This window comes from Mustela nivalis (genome assembly GCF_964662115.1).
Source record: "Mustela nivalis genome assembly, chromosome: 4".
In the NCBI taxonomy this organism is placed as follows: domain Eukaryota; kingdom Metazoa; phylum Chordata; class Mammalia; order Carnivora; family Mustelidae; genus Mustela; species Mustela nivalis.
The window spans coordinates 153,197,147-153,219,561 of record NC_139023.1 but is presented as its reverse complement, the minus strand read 5'-3'; the positions used below and the strand labels follow the sequence as shown (position 1 = coordinate 153,219,561).

Genomic DNA, 22,415 nt, shown 5'->3' with positions numbered 1-22,415 from the left:
ATGGCTGAAGTGTAAATTTCAGAAAAGAGATGTGGAGAGGACTTCTCTTTGCTATGAATTAGTAGGCATTTCCCCCATCACTGATTGTACTGATGATCCCTCTAAAGTATTTAAGAAAATTCGAAGTAACTGCTTTTGATTCTGATCTGTAAAAGATACCTAGCTCTTCTTGTCTATGACTCAGGTAAAGAAAGCCAGAAATTAAATTAAAAAAAAGAAAGAAAGAAAGAAAGAAAGCCAGAAATAAAGATGTATGATGCTATTTTGTTTCATTTCATAATCATGTGCTCTAACAGAATTCAAGCAATTTCAGAATTGGTTTAATTTTCCACACATACACAATAGTAACTATTGGAATGTATGATTAAATTCCAGGCCTGCAGAAACAGAAATATTGTAACACACGTAGCTTCTCTTCCCCCCTACCTCCTCGCCCAACCCTCAAAAATACACAAAACAATAGGCAAGACCTTTTACTGAAATGTTACTATCTAGTTTATTTCTCATCATTGTCAATTCCATGATGAACAGCAAGGTTTTAAATTAGAGCCATCTGTACATTTCAGTTTTTAACAAATTTCCCCCATTAACTCATTTTAACATTTTTCTAGTTGGTGATTTCTGAGTCAAGAAACAGTGATCTCTGATTACTATAATGTTATTAATATCAAATGTCACGCTAATAAGACTAAATTATTCTGCTGAGACATGTTTATCTCCACCCAGCTAACCAGTCCCAGAGCACCACCAATCAGTTGTTGAGTGTGTTATGCCAAAGTTCAGCAATAAATGCAGACCTTAACCACTCTCTGGGTGCCTGCCAGGTCTCAATTTATAAAGTATGTTTGCTCAACAGCACTTTAAATCACTGAGGACGGTAGATCACACATAGCGCGTCCACCCAGTGATCTCAAAGGACTGTACTGTGTGGCTCTCTCTTGTTGTTGTTGTTTCTTAGGTTAAGTAAAATGTGTGAGTTAATTAAGTTCATCGATGTCAGTCAGCAAGAATTTATGATGCCTGCACAGGGTACACAGGTGTGTTCGGGGTTGGGGACAAAGGGAATAAAGGGAATAAAGCCAGGCATTGGGGCTGCGTGCTCTTCTAAGTTCCTTGCTGTTTGCCTCTCTGTAAAACTTTACAAGACAAAGGCAGTTGGTTGAAGAATGGTGTTCACGGATGGCAGGAAATGCAGAATGACCCTTCATCAGAGATATGCTGGCGCAGCCACCGAAACAAAAAGCATAAGGACTCCATTCATAAATGTTGTCAAAGATGAATTTAGGATGAATTTTTGTTACTTGTGTGAAGGCACTGAACTTCTGAACCCATGCTAGTTCAAAGTGTCACAGAAGTGAAATAAATCAAATAAGGTGGTTCCATTTAAGAAGCAAGCACAAAACATAGACATTCCTCTAAAGGTACAATTGGAGAGGTGACCAGAATGTGAAAAGTTTGTTTGCATTTTTAAAGTGGCACTTGCCTTTATGAATCTTATTAACATTATAATGACATTTTCACTGACATCCTGAAAAATGTCTACTTGTGCATTGCTTTCCCTTTCTGATATTAGCTCAAAGGCTGTATAAGTCAGTATCAAACATTCAGAAATCGTGTCCATTTTAATTTTTTTACAGCTTTACTGGGGTATAATGGACACAAAATAAACTCCATATATTTAAAGCATTGGGTCTGATAAATGCTGATATATGTATACACTCATGAAACCATGATAATGGTTTCATGGAAATCAAGATAATGAACATCTCCATCACCAAAAAGTCTCCTCTTGCCCCTTTGTCGTCTCTTCCTTCTGCTTTCCCCCTCCCTCTAGGCAAACACGGTTCTGCTTTGTGTCACTGTAGTTTATTATACAAACATAATCATATATTATAAAATCTTTTGGTCTGACTTCTTTCACTCAGAATAATTATTAGAAGCTTTATCTATGCTGTAGTGTATATTAATAACTTCATTTTTTCTGAAAAGTATTCCACTGTAAGGATATACCCATCAATTGCATATACATTCATCTGTTGATAGATATCTGGATTGTTTTTACTTTTAGGGTATTATAAGTTAAGAGAATTCTTTTTTTCAATTACTTAAGCAAGTCATAGTTAACTTAGCTAAATAGAGGTTTTTTTTTTTCTTTATCTTCCTATACATATAGATTTTCACTGCTGCTTCTTATGTTTCAAACAGGTAGGGTGGGTTAGTGATCTGCAGTATTTTCCCCCCAGCTTGCCAATGGACAGTCCAGGTGGAGACTTACCATCTGTACCTCAGTTTGCTATTGTGAAAAGAAGACAAAATGGGTCAAGAAAGTTTTTTTTTAAGGTTTTTTTAAAATTTTTCACTATGATTTTTTCTGAATATTTCACATCCAACATTTTCTATTAGACCTCAAGAGCCACTTCTCTTTTACACACAATATTATTGCTATCGTGGTTTAGTTTCAGTATTGGTCAACTGTACTTCTGTTACTTACCTTCGCCCTGCAATACTAATATATGTTGTTTCTATGTGCTTCAAATAAAAATATATTCTGAGGCTGGGAATCAGGGTCAGCACATAGAATTGTGCAGGGTGTGCATGCTATCACTCTGGAAACACCATTAACTTGGTTGTGTAAATTGTGCCGTGCCCTAGCCCTCCCACCCCCTACGCCCCCACCCCCACCAAATTTCTGCGGTTTACAACCTGCACAACTATACGTGGCAGCCATCTCTGGTAGAGGAGGATGACTGAACAAAAGAGACTGTGAAGAAAGAACCAGTAGAGGTAGGAAGAAAACAAGTTAGGCACCCTGTCATAGAAATTAAAGATAGTATTCTAAGAAGCCTAGAGCGGTCACTGTTACCAAGAGAAAATCAAACAAGAGTCATACCCCTTGAGATATGAACATGTCTCAAGATCACTTATCTATAAGTAACACCCATAGTCTCACATTTCCTCCAGCTACAATTCTGTATCTCTTGACAACACGAAGTATTGAAAAGAGTTTCTCTACTCCTTGTTTCTACTCTCCTTGCTTCCCATTTGCTGCCCAACTCACTCTACTCGAATTTTCATTTCACAGCTCCCATCAAACAGATCTCATGACAAACATTTTCTTATACTATTTAACCACTCAAAAATATCCTTTTAATCAAAGTTGTCGAGAGGGACTATAGCACAGTGGTTTGGACTTTGGGTGCTAGGCTGGCTGAGTTAAGAAAAAAAAATTTTTTTTTCAGTGAGAACATTTTATTTTTAAGATTATTTTTTAAAATTTATTTGAGAGAAAGAATGCATGCAAGCACAAGCAGGGGGAGTGACAGAAGGAGAGGGAGAAGCAGATTCCCCGCTGAGCAGGGGAGCCGGACGTAGGATTGGATTTTAGGACTCTGGGATCATAACCTGAGTTGAAGGCAGACACTTAACTGACTGAACCACCCAGGTGTCCCCAAATACAAATTGTGAATCCATCACAATGAGCTATGTGACCTTTGAAGAAGTGAGGGCTACCAAGGTGTTTCTGTTCTGTAAACTAGAGCCATCATGGTAGCTGCTGAGTCCCAAATGAGCTAATTTACATAAAATACTTTAAGCAGTGCCTGGCACATAATAAGCTGTACAATTTGCTATTATTTTGTCCCAAATGAGCTAATTTACATAAAATACTTTAAGCAGTGCCTGGCACATAATAAGCTGTACAATTTGCTATTATTTTATATAAATATTTTTCCTTAGGATGAAACATCTCCAAATCTTGTTTTATAGACTTATTTATCCACATTATATCTTTTTGTCAGAATGTATATTTTGACATTTGAATTAAAATGCCACAAATCTGGTCCATGTCCTAACTTGTTTTGGTTTCTGGACCCTGGCAAACCGTGGACTCTTGTTAATACTAATTCAAGAGGATTTACAGAAGTACATTCATTTAAGATCTGTGTGCTTAGTACCTTTCAAGTACACGGCATAGAGAAGTAGTCTTTAAAATATATTGAAGGGTGCCTGGTTGGCTCAGTTGGTTGAGCACCTGCCTTCAGCCCAAGTCATGATCTCGGGATCCTGGGATTGAGTCCTGCATTGGGCTCCCTGCTCAGTGGGGAGTCTGCTTCTCTTTCTGCCTCTGCCCCTACTCCTGTGCTCGCTATCTCTCACTCTCTTTTTCTCTCTTTCAAATAAATGAAAAATTAAATACTCTATTGAAATGTGTCATATTAATGGAAAGACCCCTGGTGCAGGGCAGAGAGTAGACCTTCATTGGCTGAACTGCTAGATCGGTGCCTGTCATCTGACTTCAAGGGACTTTTGCCAGTATTAGAACTCCATGACCAGCTGCTGGAATTAATTTGGGTTTCTAACATCTTGCAAATTGATACCTTCATGTTAAAGGCTCTTCATGTTAAAGGACTTAACAACAACAAAACAAGGGATTGTGGCAACAAGATGGCAGTCTCCAAGGAAATGACATTTAAAAAAAAATATTGTAAGACATTTTTATTTATATTTAAAAGGTCGAGAATAGAATATTTATCTCTAAAACTCTCTGGAGCTTTTATCTTTAAAACTCTAGACCCAGAATGGTACAAAGTTCACTCTAGACCCAGAATGGTGCAAAGTTCACCTACAGAATCCCAAACTGACTTTCACCAAAATATAACATGTCTAATTAGTTACAGGATTGTTTATCATGACAATAGGTTTAGAAAAAAAAATCAAAAGAAGGAGAAATTCTACCCACAAAATAGAGAAATCATTTCTACAACCACTCAGGATAATAACACCAAATAGTCACTGACTGATGAGATAATTACGAAGAAAAATTTAAATACCTGAAAATTACATATGCAATTACAGAACATACAAGGAAGTCATTTAGAAAAATATAATTTCCATTTCCACATTAGTTCTTCCATCTTTAATATCCTTCCTGCCCATATTTACAACAGATAGCTTTAATCCCTATGTCTCATAGAAGTTAAAAACTCAAAAAGATCTTGTGTAAAAAACTGAAATCTGCTTGGACAGGGCAATTGTACTGGACCTCCAAACAGATTTTCTTTTAAATGGGTAGAAGCCATGTGAAACAGATTACAGAAGTGCTAAAGAAATTCAGTTTAGGAAAATAAATTGAGAGTCTAAGGATACCAGTCTTTGCATGATAAATGGTAGCTTAGCAGCTATGCCAAAAAGCAGGAATCCGAGCCCTTCATGTTTTCTTCACAATCCAAAAGGAAACCGTGTACCCACCTTTCTGTTTTTAACTATCACTTCTCTAAGATGAGAGAAAAGGGAGAACTGGTGAGAATCTGTGTATGTTCGTGCAGAAAGCTGACCAAAGTAATGGGGACACCTCCCCATTATGTGATGTGCCACATAACAGAACACATTATCTGCTGCTGCTTTTTTTCTCTCAGTATCATGTCTGCCATTAACAAATCGTGTTTTATGTATTTATTTGAGAGAGAGAGTGAGCGCACAAGCAAACAATGGGAGGGGCAGAGGGGGAGGGAGAAGGAGGGGAAAGAATCCCACGCAGATTCCTGGCTGAGCATGGAGCCCTCCGTGGGGCTCGATCTCACAACTTGGAGATCATGACCTGAGCTGAAATCAGGAATCAGATGCTTAACTGACTGAGACACCTAGGTGCCCCTAAATCATGTTTTAAAGTGTGACAGGATATAAAAAGTGGTCTAAACCTTCCTAAAACCACTACATCTTCTACAATAAAAATCTTTCCAGAAAGGTAATTTTGTTTGTTAATAATTAACTTTATTAATTCTTGGAAAGTGGCTTCTAATGTTCTACCAAAAGTCTCCTTCCTAGAAGTTCAGGCATTGCCTGTGCTGTGATCATAGGAAATGGAGATGAACTTCATAGCCATTCCATGAATCTCTGTAAACTGGAGGCTAGATGCTCAAAGTGTGGTCCAAGGACTATCACCAAAATCTCATGACCTCTCCCAGACCTCCTGAGTCAGAATTTACATCTGAACCAAATCCCTAGGTATCTAATCATCTAGGTAATCATCTATACATGTTAGTTCCAGAAGACTATTCATTGCCTAATCTGGCTAGGAAACTCTAAACATTTTTATCCATTCCTCGAAAGACCAATTCATATATATTTCATCTTTCTTATTGATTCCTTCTAGTCTGTCCCTTCTTAATCATTTTAAGCCATAAGACAGCACAATAGACACCATGAAGCATGTCGACAGTACTAAACAAGAAAGGTGGCTCGCAGGTTCTTAACAGTTGGCATTTGGCCAGTAAAGATCCAGATAATGTAGGATCACCTACTCTATGGCATACACTTAAAATAATGGCAAAATAAAAACTGCTGTTATTACTACTGCTAATTCTCATCACATTTTCCAAGTTATATACAGTTGTTTGGAATAAGTTGTAGGGAGTTGGTCAAAGGTAAAACTCATATAACCAAGATTTTATCACAATGCCTGTGACGTGGCATTTCCTAAGAATGTTAGGTCTTCTTTTTACTTTTGGCCTGGAGATGATAGAAGGTGATGAGTATTTTAGCTCACCTGAAATTTCTGCTCTGTTGTGACATTCCAGTCCCACTACTGCTCTTCAGGCCATGGGAGACCCAGGGCCTTGAAATTCAGTATCCTGTTTCTGTCTAAAATGTCTGTGCCACGCTATCCATTTGGTTCTGCCATGCTCATAAGAGATACCGGTATATAGCTCTTCATGTAGAATATTTGCCTAGTTACTCTCACATCCCCCTTCTCCTTTCTGTACTTGCTCAATGTAGGTTTAAGTGGAAGCTGCCCCTTGGAGAAGTATCTTTAGCACATTCACCTCAACATTAACTTCAAGCTAATTATATCAGTTTAGATGAAACATAGCCAAGTAAGTAAAATACTGGGCTGGTATTTTAAAAATCAATGATTTTTCAAGTATTTTCTTAAGACTCTAAATGTTTTTAAGTTTTCTTACTTACTGTTTTCCATCTCAGGAAATGAGACCCTAACAGGATCTCTCACAAAATGCCCCTGAGTGGTTGTCTTAGAGGCACAGAGGATGCCCCCAGGGCTCACTAGGACCTCCACAGCTAAGTACATAGGCAGGTGGGAGAAGGATTAGCAGGCAAATTGCTTTTCCTGTGACAACTACTTCTTCCTTCCCACTGTCAGAAGCAATGAACTGTGTAAGAAGCACACTTGACTCTCATGGGATGTCTTGTGCCAGGTGATGGGCATCAAACCCGACTTCAGGATGATCTTTTGTTGTTCCTTTCAACTTTTTTTTTTTTTTAATAGTTAAGAATGACTATGTCAACATGAGCGCAGCTTTACAGACTGTGTTTATAGACAGAAACTCATAGAGAGGAATCTAGTGGTCAACAGTGCTCAGAACATCTTCTGGAGCTCCCGGCTGGCGCACACCCTTCCCTCAATACACGGTGGAATCACTCTCCATTTGACTCCTGTTTGTTAAACTTATTAATTGCATTTGATACTTGGTCTGCGTCAGTGGTCATTACTCATTAACTTCTCTGCCCAAACCAGTGTTTCAACTTAAGGTTTTACTGACAGCATGAGACTGTGAGGAAAGACTGGTAGAGTTGAACAGCACTCACAGCTATTCCATTAGTGAACTGACCAGTGGGAGGGAAGTAGGAACAAATCTGAGGAAGGAAAGTTCAGAAAGCACTTTTGGAAAACACAGAGGAAGTAAGCACTAGAAATTTGGTCATTTATACCTCAGTAAAGCTGAGGGGAAAAAATACTTTGACTCTGGCAACTCCTCAGACATTTTGGTCATCTGACCTCTCCCAACAGGCTATAACTTCAAGGGTATAAAACTGTTGGTAACATTTCTGAGGAAAATGTGAAGCCAAAGAGGTTCTCACTGATATTTTTCTACTATTACAAAACCCCGAGTGTTTATCAAACTCATCTCACTGTGGGAAGAAGAGATGTTCTTGCTGATAGGATAGACTACAGGGCAATGCATCTTCATCCTCTTTGTGAAATTAAAGGACATTAATGCCAAAGCCCAGGTGGGAAGAAAGGTGGCAAAGCCTGTGCAGGTTATCCAGAGACAAAAAAGAAACTGTATAAAGGCATCAGGTATGGAGGTCGGGCGTTATGGAGGGAGGGTACGTCCCTACATAAGGATGAAGGTACCAAATTAAACACAGTGGACAAAGATAAGCTATGCAACTATTATAAGCAGAGACACCCTGCTGGCTGGGAGGCATAGTAGGTGGAGAAGAAGTCTGGAATGCTATGATATTCATTAAATTGTAAGAGTGCCAGAAAGGTAATTTGAAACCAAAATGACCTTATTGTTGAATTTGTATTTATTCAGTTTCATCTGCATGACTAGAGAAAGATCCACACATGGTTCCCAATGTTGACTCTGAAACAGGTAGAAGCCAATGAACACCCAGAGGTGGGTAGTGTGATAAAGCAAGCTCTTCGCCAAGAGAGCAAAGTGGACGTCTAATTGTAATCCTTAAATTGCGCTTGCCAAAGACGTGTTTTGACTTGTGCCTTTGGTAAGCTCCTCAGATGTTTTCAGAGTTTAACTCTGTGTGTCAAATGGGGCAAAAGCTTAAAATATCACCGAGAGTTAGTCATGTGGTCTTGAAATTAAAGCAGTGCCCAGAAGGCTTGAAGATAACTAGCACATTTCGCTGGTTTAATGGAGTTAGAGGAATTCAGTTTCTTTTACCTCACAGTTGGGCTAAACTCATCACGGATGGAGAGCCAAATTAACCATCTCATGGACAGAAGAGTTAGATAACCCGGTGGTTAAGACAGAAGAGGTCCTAAATCAGGTTGCTCATGTGAGAATACCCGCTTTACTGCTTCCTTGCTGTGTAAGCTTGTGGAAGATACTCAAATTCTCCTACCTGGATTTCCTTCCCTACAAAAGGGAGATTACAGAATCCACTTTGTGGGGTGGTTGTATTAAATGAGGTAAGGCACACACAATGTTTAAAATAGTAGCATGTAAACAGTAAGTGTTCAATGTGTTAAGTGTGATGACACCTTTAAATATTTTTATTGGCTAAAACGCAGTACTGCATTGCACATCTTTATTCATGCTCTGAGGCAAATAAACCTCCTTTTTTTTTTTTTAAGCCTCCTCTTATTGTACAGAATGTCTTGAACAGAGTTCTAAATTGATTCAACCTGGAGGCTTCCAGACTTCCTGGGAATGAAAGAAGTACTTCCAGTGACAGAAGGGCAAAGGGCTCCCTGAACAGGATTCAAGCTTCTCCAATCCTTGTTAGCCCTCTAGCTTTAAGACACAGCCCATAGGATTATCTCTTGATCACCACCCCAGATTTTTTTACATTTCTATTTTTATTAAGATAGCGAATACTTCTTATTAAATCTCTAATTGTTTATGTATTTTTCTTTATAATTTTATTTCAAAATAGTGCAGATATAGCCATGGCAATTTGACTCTAGGGTTTCAGATTCCCAGAATTTAAATGTGTCTCTCTCTTAGGCCAAATATCTAAGTCTTTCCCATGCTCTCACCTTTTACCACATCCTCAGAATTGAAATCTTATCATTTATAAGTAGATATTACATCAGGAAAAATAACCAATTTACCCTGAAAAACTTGTAGAATTGGTTCTATAATAACTTTAGGGATGTTATTTTGTCTTTAAGCAACCCCGAAACGGAAATGCTCATTTGTTTTCTGAGAACTTCCCAAGAAGGAAATTTCTAAGCCTCCCTTGGTGGCAGTTTAAAGAGACTTAAGGACCATCTGACAATGACACCCAGAGGAAGGAGAAAGAACAATGCTGAGAAGCAGATCTCTGGTGTTGTCACAGGTGTCTCCACACCTGACCCCTGAAATACAACTGGAGCTGGGAGGTGGGGCACAGTGGGAGAGGCGGGGAACACCTGTTTTGAGCACCTGTTTTGAAATTACCACATGACTGAAACCAGATAATGTAAGGAAGTGTCCATACTTTGGGACAAGCAGAGTTTAGACCACTCGCTGTCAATACTGGTCAGACTTCTGAAACTTTAAATGAAATTATCTTGCTGATTCCTGAGTTGATAATAAACGTACTTTGAATATCTACTTCTGTGATCTAAATTATGAGTAGGAAGTTATTATTAATGAAGATTTATTTTTGTGGCCCAAATTACCAATAGGAAATTGTTATGAATGTCATACTTGTCCTTACCTGCTAAAGAGGACATATTGATAATGATGCCGCCTTCACCTCCATTTTGCTTACTCATGTAATCCAAGCCAAGGTACGTTCCGCTGATAACAGAAACCTAATCCAGAGACATAAACGGGAAAAGTAACATAGCCATTATACTTTATTATATATCACAGACTGAAGTTTTTATGGTGATTGTAGACATTCAGGAAGATTTCTGCAAATACTATCTCTGAAAGGCTTTCAAGTGGCTATTTGCTTTTTTTTTTAAAGCGAGTCATTGTGTAGCTTTTCTTTGGTTTGCCTACAGTTGCCAAGCTTCTCACATCTCCCCAAAAGTTCACTTAGTTGCCCAATCTGAGACTTTATGAAAAAAATTGTATTTCCTTAGTGCTTTGTCACTTGATCTCAAATCTCAGAGCCTTAGAGAACTGTATATACAATATTCTTTTTCTTCTCTAAATATTGGGCACAAAATTTATTTACCCTACTTAGCATATCATTCCCAGATCCAGGTCTTTCACACACATACATCTACTCTGTTTAATTCTCTTGGATTTGGGGATACATAATAGTGGAAACCCTTGATTTCCTACACCGTTTTCATGCCATTAAAAAAAAATTTTTCCAATATAAAGTCTATTTGGCATTTGTATCTACTTCTTCCCCATGTAACACAGAGGAAGGTGATCTCCCCAGGTTTAGGGTGGGCACTGATTAATTTCATTCAGTTGCAGAAATTCCATTCTCTTTGCTAGTGACTGGCTTAAGGGCCCACGGGTGACCCTTTTCTAGCCAGTGAGACCTGAGGTGCAGTCAGCAGGAGGAGGTCCAGGTCAAGAAAGGGCAGTGCGAGAGACTGTTGCTGAAAAGTCCGTTGCTTTTAAGAAAACCAGAAAGATATGATTAGTTCTTTCCCACCCCTCTGTATGGGTATAATGGCTGGAATATGTAGTTACATTGCTAACATCCTTAAAATGAAAGCTCTGGGAAGAGAGGCAGACCAGAGAGATGAAAAGACATTGCATTCTGGGATCACTGCATGGCAATATTAAGCACTCCTGACTTCTGTGTTGTGTGAGATCACATAACTCTTTCACTCTGTTTCAAGACCTTGACTTGGTCAGTTGGACAAGGAATCTTCTGTAATGTCTGCCACTTAAACTTGTTCATCACTCTTGCACTGGCTTTTTGAGAGTTTACTCTGATTGGTGACTCTCCTCCCCATGTAGGCAACCTTTCTGGTTTTTTTGTTTTGTTTTGTTTTGTTGTTTTTAAGGTTTTGCTTATTTGTCAGAGAGAGAGAGAGAGTGTGCACAAGCAGCGGGTAGTGGCAGGCAGAGGGAGGAGCTGAGCAAGGAGCCCTACGTGGGACTCATCCCAGGACTCTGGGATCATGAGTTGAGCCTAAGGCAGCAGCTTAACTGATGGAGCTCCCCAGACTTCCCTTTGTATTCTAATGTCGGAGAATTTACCACTACAAAAACAACTTGTGGTCCAAAACTTCTATTTGAAGCTCATTTTCCATTTTAGATTTAAGAACTCTTCCTTCCAACTTGACTTTGAGAAGGTGAACATTTTCCTTTGACATCTTAATTCCTACTTTTTGTATTCTTTACAATACCGCAAAGAAAATGACATGACAGTAATGAGTCTGGAACAGAGGGCATACAGTGGTGGTTACCTTCTTTTTATTTTAAAAAGTCCCTTTGGAGTTTTCCTGACACATATTCAATGTTGCCACTCTCCCTAATACTAGTTCTAGAACAAAAAAGTAAATTGAAGATTCTATTCACTTAAACCATGTGTCAGTATGATATTAAGTAGGCTTAGGGAGAATGAGTAAAATTTCCATGAGTCCCTTTACAAAGAAAAAATACAAAACATTAAATGGTTTATATAAGAAGGAAAAAATGTCCATGGCTGAAATAACTGAAGTCAGTTAGATTCTGGTTGTTTCTGCCTAAGTCTCTAGCATGTCCGGACAGAATTTCTGTTTACGCATATTGGCGCTATGCTTTATTCTCAGGTATTTACGGCTTTGCTGACACCCTGCTTTTGTGTTTTCTAGATCTACTAGATGCAGCCAGATAAAAAATTTGGGAATACTTCAGCTTTAATTTTTTTTTAAAAAGGGAAGATTTATTTCCAGGTCTTTGGTGGAGGAGGATAAAGGATTATTTTCCCATCCATTATCAAGTTAAGAACTGGGTAACTTTTCAAATGAGAGTGCTCCTCTGAATACATCTACAAAACAGGGTAATGCTTTGGCTGGGGCATATGTGATATTTTTACCTCCTCTCCTACAACAATCTCTTCCTTATTATCCCAGGCAATATAATCAGGAAAATGTTAGGAAGCCACAGAATAAAATGTTTTTGTTAATATTCTAATAATTCTAAATATTTTGTTAATATTCTAAATATTCTAAATAAATATTTTGTTAATATTCTAAATATTCTTATTCCTTGGCAATATTTATATAGCACATAGATTGGGTCATTAAAATATCAAGCATCTAGGGGAAAAAAAATGAAAATTACAGGCTTGTTCTAGCTACAAACACAAAATAGCGGGGATCTATATAGTATTATTTTAGTCTATCATAAAGGTACTCTCAAATTTGTATTTGACCTCCAAAAAATTGGGATTTGACTCTCAAAAAGAGAAAAAGAAAATTTTATGGTTAATTTCACATAGTGTGAATAAAAATTCACTTACTGACAAAATGATCTAATTAACACATGCTTACTTAAGTTTTGATTATGAATAATTTCTAAATATAATACCAAAATTATAACTGTGCTCTATTCCAAATCTTAAATTATTTTTTCCCACAGATTTAAGCACCCTATAAATTAAAACCACTCATAAATTTCCCTGTACTGGGAATAATTATTAAGTAACAAAGACAAATGGATAGATGGTAATAGCATATTTGTTTAACTCTTACCAGGTGTCATGTCTTCTTAATATATATTAATGTATATTAAATATATTCATGTTAATACATTATATTCATATATTCACATTAATATATTAATTATAGCATATTAATTATATTTTAATATTAACTAACCACAATTAATTAATATTAATTAATTAAATCATATGTAAATTATATGTACAATACAGTATATATTGTTTATATAATATGTAATGTGCTATATATTATATATATATTTCCATAACCTATATACAAAAAACACATGTGCATGTATTCACTACTGAAATTTCCTAATATATCATTTTCCTTATCTTAGCTCCCTCCCTTCTGAGGTTCCTTTTAGTTTATTTCCGGTTCTTGTGCTACACTCTTAACTCTCATTTTAAAAATTCTGTCATCTAAATCATTAAATATTGCCTTTCAGGTTTCTTATCTTTCCTTCAGCCCAATTCTTGAGGAGTACTAATATAGGTGACCACTCTTTTTTTTTTTTTCTTTGAAATCCTTCTTCAGCTTTTGTTTCTCTGTGTTCAGTCTTTTTTCATTTTTTTAATGTGAGAAATATTATTGTATTCCCCTTTGCAGAGCTACTTAAAATTTAGCAAGTTCTGCCTAATCATAATAGTTCCACTAGATCTTTAAACATTATGGAGTAGGAGTAACAAAACAGAGAGCAGTTACTAATTTAATTTGTAATCAGCATCCTTGGGAGCCAAGAAACAGGAGTACATTTGACCACATTTCTTCCCATCTCCTCAACTCATCCTTAGAGGCAGAGTAGGACAGAGGAACCCACTTTGTATATAAATGAAGTATATAAATTGTATATAAATTCATTGTGACAATGAAGAAAATGTAAGGAGGAGAAATATAATTTATTGAGTGATGTTATGTAGTAGCCCTGTGCTGGATACTTCATGTAAATTAGGGCTTACTTAAGCTTAAGCATCCTTCCGGATAAGGAAATTATCTTTATCCTTTTACAACTGGGAAATTGAAGACCAGAGACATGAAATAAAAGTCCATGAATTCTAAATTCAGAACTTTCATCTAGTTTTGATGGAATCTAAATGCATACTCTTATTAGTACAAATCTTTTGTCAACCCTTGTATTTCTGAAAAAAATAATCAACCACAATAAGCCATCTATTTTGTTTCGTTTTTATTTGAGTACACTAAGAGATACTATACATTAGTTACATACCCAAATTAGATTATAAATCCCATATGAATGGGAATGAATTTATTTAGGCTTATTAAAGATCAGAAAGTAAAGAAGTATATTACAGAATGGGCTTATCAATATTCAAAGTTAAATCTACCTCTACCCACCCAATTGCCAGAGTAACCTTTGACAGTCAAAGATTCAGTCTTCCCTGAACATTCCTAATGAGCTCTGGGTAGCTATAAATAAAGCTACTGCAGTTGGCTTCAGATTAAGGAGGAAGCACCGAATAGCCTAATGAAAACAAAAGAATGGGAAGAGGTTTAATGTATCACTTGTGTGGGAAGAGCGATGAGTTCTGCTAAGTTAAGGATAAGGAAGTGGTAAGTTTGGTAAGTAGTAAAAGTAGAAGGACAAATGGTACAGCTTGGCAACACTGATGTATTAGGAAATAATCTAAACATTGTATTAAAATATGAAAATGAATATCATGTATGTAAAATATCATAGAATGGTAGCTTATGTCTCCAGTAAATATAAATTGAACACCTACTCTGTACACAGAACAAAAAATTTTATGCCTTGAAAGAGCTTATAGCCTACTGGCATAAATTGCACAGGTATAAAAGTAATTCTAATACAATTTTAAAATTTGTAAGCCCTATAAGCATGGTATCATTAGGGAATACAAGATTCCAGAAGAGGAAGAGATACGTAGTAAAGTCCTTTAACTAAGTGGTTACTCTGACAGAGATGGGAACATAGAGGAACATGCAACAGAACATGCCTGGTCTCGTGGAAGGAGGCAAGTTACATCCAGAGTCTAAAAAATATACAAACCAAACACAAATATTTGCATTATATAACACAATAATCAAGTCAGAAGGATAATGATAGGTCAGACTCCAATCTAGTCTTGAACTGGGTGTTGCAGGTAGGAGAGGAAGTAACATGTTTTCAAGTTATATATAGGTAACAAAGGTTATATCCCGCTCTTTAGATGTAAGTTAAATAAATGTCCTTAGTTCCTGGAGTTAAGCTAAGGAGTGCCTTATGTCAGCAGAGTCCAAAGAAAAATAAAGGCCAGATAATTTCAATGAGGAAGAATCCAAGACAGTGAGTTGCAATCAAAGGAGTCAAATAAAATTCTCCTGGTCTTCTAGAATTTTCTATTTGCAGATATTGTAAGAATTTCTAGCCTGCAGGAAGTGTTTATTCACTCAGGACATGTTAGAGCAAACACGCCCTCTCAGCCAGATGAAGATTGATAATTCTAATCCCATTTTCTTTGTGATAATGTCTTCATTATTTTCATGTTCTTTATATTAACTCAAATCATTGCAGTTTTCTGAGAGCTGATTTCTGTCTTTTTTTTTTTTTTAAGATTTTATTTGTTTATTTCAAAGAACAGAGATAGCACAAGTGGGGAGGGGGTAGTGGGAGAGGGAGAAGCAAGACTCCCCATTGAGCAGGGAGCCTAATGAGGGACTCCATCCCAGGACCCCGGGGATCAGGACCTAAGCCTAAGGCAGATGCTTAGTCTTTTAACTGACAGAGCCACATAGACACCCTGACAACTGATTTCTTAAGGAAAAGACATAGTAGGTGTCCATTATGAATGCAACGAATTTAGGAACTTCATAGTGTAGTGATCTTTGTCTATGAAATAGCTATAGATATTACAGATGAAACTATTAAAAATACCAGTAGGGAGAAAATTGTTGTGTGATTCGTGCCTTTTCACTAGTAGAGCTTGATGCAAAGAAATTATTGTCACTTTATGTGGTTGTGGAAAGTGCCATTAAGTTTATAAAAATATATTCTTAAATATTCCTGAAGTTTTCAATTCATTTTTTTTTCCATCTGGCAACCACAGGATGCAATGAAATATGGTTCATAATAAGTCAGGGACAACCACCAAAGATTAATAAAATGTGTAATTTCCAGGGCACTTGGGTGTGTCAATCAGTTAAGCATCTGCCTTTGGTTCAGGTCATGATTCCAGGGTCCTGCGATCCAGCTCTGAGTCGGGCTCCTGCTCTGTGGGGAATTTGCTTCTCCTTCTCTGTCTGTACCACCCCCCTGAACTCGTTTGCATGCATGCTCTCGCTCTCTCTCAAATAAATAAAATCTTTAAAAAAGTAAAATAAAATGTTCAATTTTCTTATCAGTAGAGAAGAATTAGAGGTATCCAGTGGAATTTAAGAAAATAATGGAAAAAGATCGAGAGCAAAAAAAAGAGAACTTAGTAAATTCAAAATATGAACTGAAGGGACGCTTGGGTGGCTCAGTCGGTTAAGTATTCGACTCCTGATTTCAGCTCAGGTTATGATCTCACAGGTCTTGGGATTGAGCCCTACATCGCGCTCTGTACTCAACAGGAAGTCTGTTTCTCTTTCTCTCTCCCTCTCTTGCTGCCCTTCCCCCTTCTCATTCTCTTCTCTCTAAAATAAAGTCTTTAAAAGATTAATTTAAAAATAAAACATGAACAAAAGCATAAGACATAAATCCCAATAAAGGGTGATGATGAGTATAAGTGGCTTAAATCCACAAATATAAAATGTAGATATGCCCAGATGTGACTTAAAAAATAAGAGCTCATGCTGTACTGTTAGCAAGAAACAAATTTAACATGAATATTGACAGGTCAGGTCTCTAAACACACACACACATCTCCCAGAAAGACTTTGGGAGAAATCTGACGCATAAATTTTAACGTTATTCTGAAAACTGATGATATCTAAGAACACTGGAGACAAATTTTAAAAAGAGCTGGAAGAAGTACCTTTCATTCCCAATTAAAGAACTTCAGGTATCTGTCAAGTATGGGGAGAAACTTTGTACCCTTATCAAAGTGGTTCAGCTCTTTTGTGAGGTACTGTAATTCTCACTACTCCCATCAAGTTATTAGAGTTAAGAAATTATTCATGGGAATGTAGATTCAAGGCAAATATTTATTGATTAAGCACTATCTTCAAGATATTGTGTTGATTACTGAGAAAGAAAGAAAGAAAAAAAAAACATAACACATCCTGTTTTTAAGGAGCTTATCATGAAGTAGGGGGCCACTCCCTGTATGTTGATACACACAGTGGTTCTTCTGTACTTGACACATGCCTGCTTTGCAAGACTTGTAGAATGACCTTAGCAAGGGCAGGGTGACCCCGACACACAGCCTAGCCCTTACAGCTTTCTTTGGCTAAGGCTTAAGTTTTACTGAACCCCAACATCTTATGTCAAGTGTGTTTATAAAATGGGATAACCAATCAACTTGTGATACAGAGGATAAAACAGAAATTTTATTTTCTAATTCTACAGTTCTGTAATTTAAGAGCTAACTGATCATCAAACATTGTAGAAATTATACATAAACATACACACACACACACAAATACCGACTTTCAGATAAAAATCCCAATAATTACAAAGTAACAGTCGCTTTAATCTTGCTTTCCGTTACATTTCTGGAATTAAATTAAGACTTAGTTTTTAAACAAGTTAAGTCAGGATTGGCAAACATTTTTTTGTAAGGGGCCAGATGGTAGTTTAGTTAGTGCACATCATGGGGTCATTGTCACAACTATTCAACTCAGCTGTTGCAGCAAAAAGTAGCCATAGACAATACATAGATGGATGACCAGAGCTGTGCTCCAAGAAAACTACAGGCATTGAAATTTGAGTTCCATATATTCATGTATTTCATATGACTTTTACATTTTTTCAACAATTCAAAAATATAAGACTCATTCTTAGCTTTAAGTTGTACAAAAACAGGTGGCAGGCTAGTTTCACCTATGGACCACAGTTTGCTCACTTCTAAGTTATGCAGTAAACTACAGGTTTTTTTTTTCATATTTCCTTTTAATATTTTTAAGACAGATTTATTTGCATAATTAGAAGCCTCAAATGCCTTCCCATTTGTAAAAGGAAATGCTTCTTTTCCAGCTTTCTGCAACTTCCCTTTTTCTATGTTGTAAGTCATTGTATTGATTCCATGAACGTAAGAACCTTTTCTTCTTTAGAAGCATTGTTTTATTATACAAATTTAGACAATAAACATGGCGAAGATAGCTTACCAAATTAATCTGCACAGTTTTTTCCCAGTTTTTCTCATTATTCACACCAGCATTATTGACCAAAATGTCCAATCTCCCAAAGTGGTCTACAACTTTTCTAAAGGTATCTAAGAAAAAAAAAAAGAAGACATTACAGATACAGTCTTGTGTGTTCCATATGTACATTTCAATCCCACCCTGTGTCTTGAAATTAATTTTCATTTATCTACTTTTGTAATAAAAAATATGCTCTTAGACTGAGACTTAATGCCTTGCTTCCCAAAGCATGGTTTGTGAGCCAACAGTATTCACAGCATTACCTAGACACCTGTTAGAAATGCATCATCTGGAGTGCCTGGGTGGCTTGCGTGGTTGAAAATCTGACCTGGGATCAGGTCAAGTGAGGTTGAGCTCCGCTGGGGGCTCTGTGCTCAGTTGGAACGCTGTTTGAAGATTCTTTCCCTCCCCCCTACACTGACTCGTGTGCACTCACAGACTCTAAAATTCTTTCCTGAAGAAATTTCCGAAGTTCTGTGGCTTAGACTATGACAAAAAAATCCTTTTTAAAATATGTGTTATATTAAACACAAGTCGTCTCATGTATTCAGATCCCTTATGATCATTTCAGAGAATCTGATATCCCAACTAGTAAAAGTGTACTTTTCATCCAGTTGATTTGGATACTGTAACTTCAATATTGACTATTCATTCTTTTCTCTTTCTCACTATTATTGCTACTTTGTATTACTCATTTGTGTAAAAACTCCATTGGACCTGGCAAAGTCTTCATAGATCCTCAGGCCAGAAGTTCATCCATTACGTTGTCCAAAATCCACATACCCAGTCCAGTCCTTGTAAATCTTCCTCAGCCATTCATACTTGGCTTTACCACTTTTGTATCAGGAAACACATTATTTCTCAAAGCAGCATTTGACAAGAGTTCTATAGATTTAAATTCTTTTGTTGGGCCTTTTACCATTGGTTCTAGCTCTACTACCTGAGACTTTAGATAACAATCATGGCTGTTCTTCCAAATACCAGAAAAGTATTCTCTGGTCTTAGGGCCCATCTATGAGTTCCTTGAAAACAGCAAATCCACACAAACTTTATTTTGATTGAACAAAATCTAGAATTATTAACAACTACCACGCATACTGAAGAGGGCATGGATTCATCAGTTCCCAAATGGATAAATTACTAGGCAAGTTAATTGCCAAAAATATTACAAAGGCCATTATGTATATAGTATTGTACCATACTGGAATAGAAAACAACAAAATAAAAACTGTTTACTTTTTCATGGAATTTTTAAACTGCTTAAAATCTCAAATTGATTCCAGAAAGGCCCTCTAGCAGAAAGCATCTAAGGAACACCTTTTTTTTTTTTTTTGGCATTCCACCTGAAGTATGTTCTACTCTTCAAAAATCACATCCATCTTATAGGAAATTGGGTTGTTAAGTTCATAAGTCTAACTGCTTCTTTAATTTTCTTTTTCATTCTGGTCTCTATTGCATTCCTTATACTCTGCCCTTATCAATATCTAATTCATCATCTTCTCTCTGGCATACCACAGAATTTTGGGCTCAGACAGTTTACAATTCAGCTCTTGTTGACATTTAGAAGCTTGGGAGACTCTATAATTTACTTACACTCTCGACATTGTATTCTTTTCTTTTTTTTTTTTTTAATTTAAGATTTTATTTATTTATTTGCCAGAGAGAGAGGAGCAAGAGTAAGCACAGGCAGACAGAGTGGCAGGCAGAGGCAGAGGGAGAAGCAGGCTCCCTGCCAAGCAAGGAGCCCGATGTGGGACTCGATCCCAGGATGCTGGGATCATGACCTGAGCTGAAGGCAGCTGCTTAACCAACTGAGCCACCCAGGCGTCCCAACGACATTGTATTATTTTCATTTGTAATATGAACTATATCCAGATCATCTCCAAGAAACTTTCACTTCTGTATTTATGTGATTTCAAAGAAGTCTCCCTTGGCCACAGCCTAAACAGTTTCAAAAGCTATAGATAGCATTAAATCCTAAAATTGTTGGATTCAAGGCCATGTCTTCCTTAAATGCAAATAAATGCTGATGTTCAGACAACATGTGGATTTCTCATGACCAACATGCCTTCTCCTGGTCACTCATGATGTGTCTGAGTTTCCTCCTCCACAATCACTTACTTTAAGGAATGTGTTTACAGCCAGGATACTAATTTTAAATACTGGGAAGCAAAACAATTAGGGTTAAATGTCACATGTGAAACTACATAAATTCAGGCAGAAATAGCTTTCAGATGAGCTATACTGTTTTCTACTTCATCAGCATGGATGTTGGAATTTGGCGTGACTTTATCCTTGATCCAAAATATCATGCACAATCAACAAAACTTTATCCTCTGGCAAATTATATTCCACTAGCACTGTGGTTCAAGATCTCTTCTAGTTGTGCTTGTAATTCACGTTATAGGTCTTTATTAGTGTTTTCAGATCTAATTACATAATATCCTTTAAAGCAATTATCTTTAGCTAGAGGGGAACATTCCCTTCTAAGGTACCTCTTCATTTTCATCCTCATACAGAATATCCCAACGTTTCAAAGAAATTCACATTTCAGTGTTTATTTAAGGATGGGGTGCTAGAATGACTTTTATGGAAGATTTTTGGCCCCTTGATTAATGAAGTGCCTAACAATTTAATATTTATTTTTTTTCAAAGATTTTATTTATTTATTTGACAGACAGAGATCACAAATAGACAGAGAGGCAGGCAGAGAGAGAGAGAGAGAGGAAGGGAAGCAGGCTCCCCGCTAAGCAGAGAGCCCGATGTGGGGCTTGATCCCAGAACCCTGGGATCATGACCTGAGCCAAAGGCAGAGACTTTAACTCACTGAGCCACCCAGGTGCCCCCAATTTAGTCTTTCAAATAAACTTTGTGAAATACATATATATTACTTTTCTACTTATTTTTCCAGAAATTTTTTTTTTCATACAAATCTATCAGGGCTCCATTTGACCAAATCTCTTTATCGTGCACACCAATATTGTCCTTGATATCTCACAAGCAGATGGTTCTATTTTAAGGGAGGAGACCAGAAACAGGAAAGCATTGAGGAAAGTCTGATAGAAACGTTTCTTCTGTAATTCTAACACTGCAGTACAGCTATTATTATTCTTAAAGTACCATATCAGAGAGAACATTTGGTTGGAAATATCTAGCACGTCTGTGATTATGGTCCTTGAACTTGCATTCTAGTATGTTTAAAAGGAAACATTGCCACATTTGGTTGTCATTGAACTTTGCATCTTCCAGCTTTCTGGGAGTTGTTTGCCACAGTTCCTTAGTCTATTTCAACTTTCCAAGTTCCATCTGCAAGTTCAATCTTTCAGTAATCACTGCAGCAGCACGGCCTTTGACTATATAAAGGAATTTTGATTACATCATGTGCTGCCAAATGACTAAAATAAAAGATTTCTCAAGCAGTCTTGGTTTTCCCCCCTTAGTTTTTATGGCTATCGGGATGTCAGTAGGAAACCTAACAGTCCAGGCTATCTATTGGAGTTCAGAAGTGGCTGCTCTCCAGGAGGCAGCCGATCTGCCTGCACTGAGGCTGGCTCTCTGGCCAGGGCTGCCTTCAGGTCGTTGCTTGTTCAAGGCGTGTTCGGTGTTGATGGATTGATTCCCCTCTCTTACCTCTCAATTGTTCCTGGTCAGCCACATCGCACTGAATGAAGAGAGTCTTCTGAGGTTCAAACTGCTCATCCAAGGCAGCTTTACATTTTACACCTGCTTCAAGGTTCCAATCGACCAGCGCTACCTATGGACGAGAGGAGAGGGAGGCATCGAGGTCATCGCAGCTAGTGAAACAGAAGAACAGTAAATAAACACCAGACGCTCCCCCTCTTGGACCTCAGATTCTGCAGTTAAAGTTCGGGGTCTCTCCCTAGGCACTTTGGAGGTCTGCTCGAGACCGTCAGCCTTGGCAGCTTTTGAAAGCGGCACGGTGGGCAGCCCGGGGCGCGGCCCCCTGTCTCCTGAGGGAGTCCTTTGGTTGGTGCTGGAGTCTCGGGGTGGGAGGACAAGTTTC

The 22,415-nt window shown here is 37.4% G+C and overlaps 1 protein-coding gene across 1 annotated transcript in view; it reads right to left on the bottom strand.

Annotated features, from left to right (window-relative positions):
* Positions 1–22,415, bottom strand: part of HPGD (15-hydroxyprostaglandin dehydrogenase) — a 29,127-nt gene that overhangs the window by 6,136 nt on the left and 576 nt on the right. Inside the window, exons 2-4 of the mRNA XM_082726942.1 lie at positions 22,022–22,145; positions 18,356–18,462; positions 10,186–10,282 (exon numbers count right to left, since the gene is read on the bottom strand). Coding sequence (XP_082583068.1) covers positions 10,186–10,282; positions 18,356–18,462; positions 22,022–22,145 — 328 coding nt within the window. The remainder of the gene's footprint in view (positions 1–10,185; positions 10,283–18,355; positions 18,463–22,021; positions 22,146–22,415) is intronic.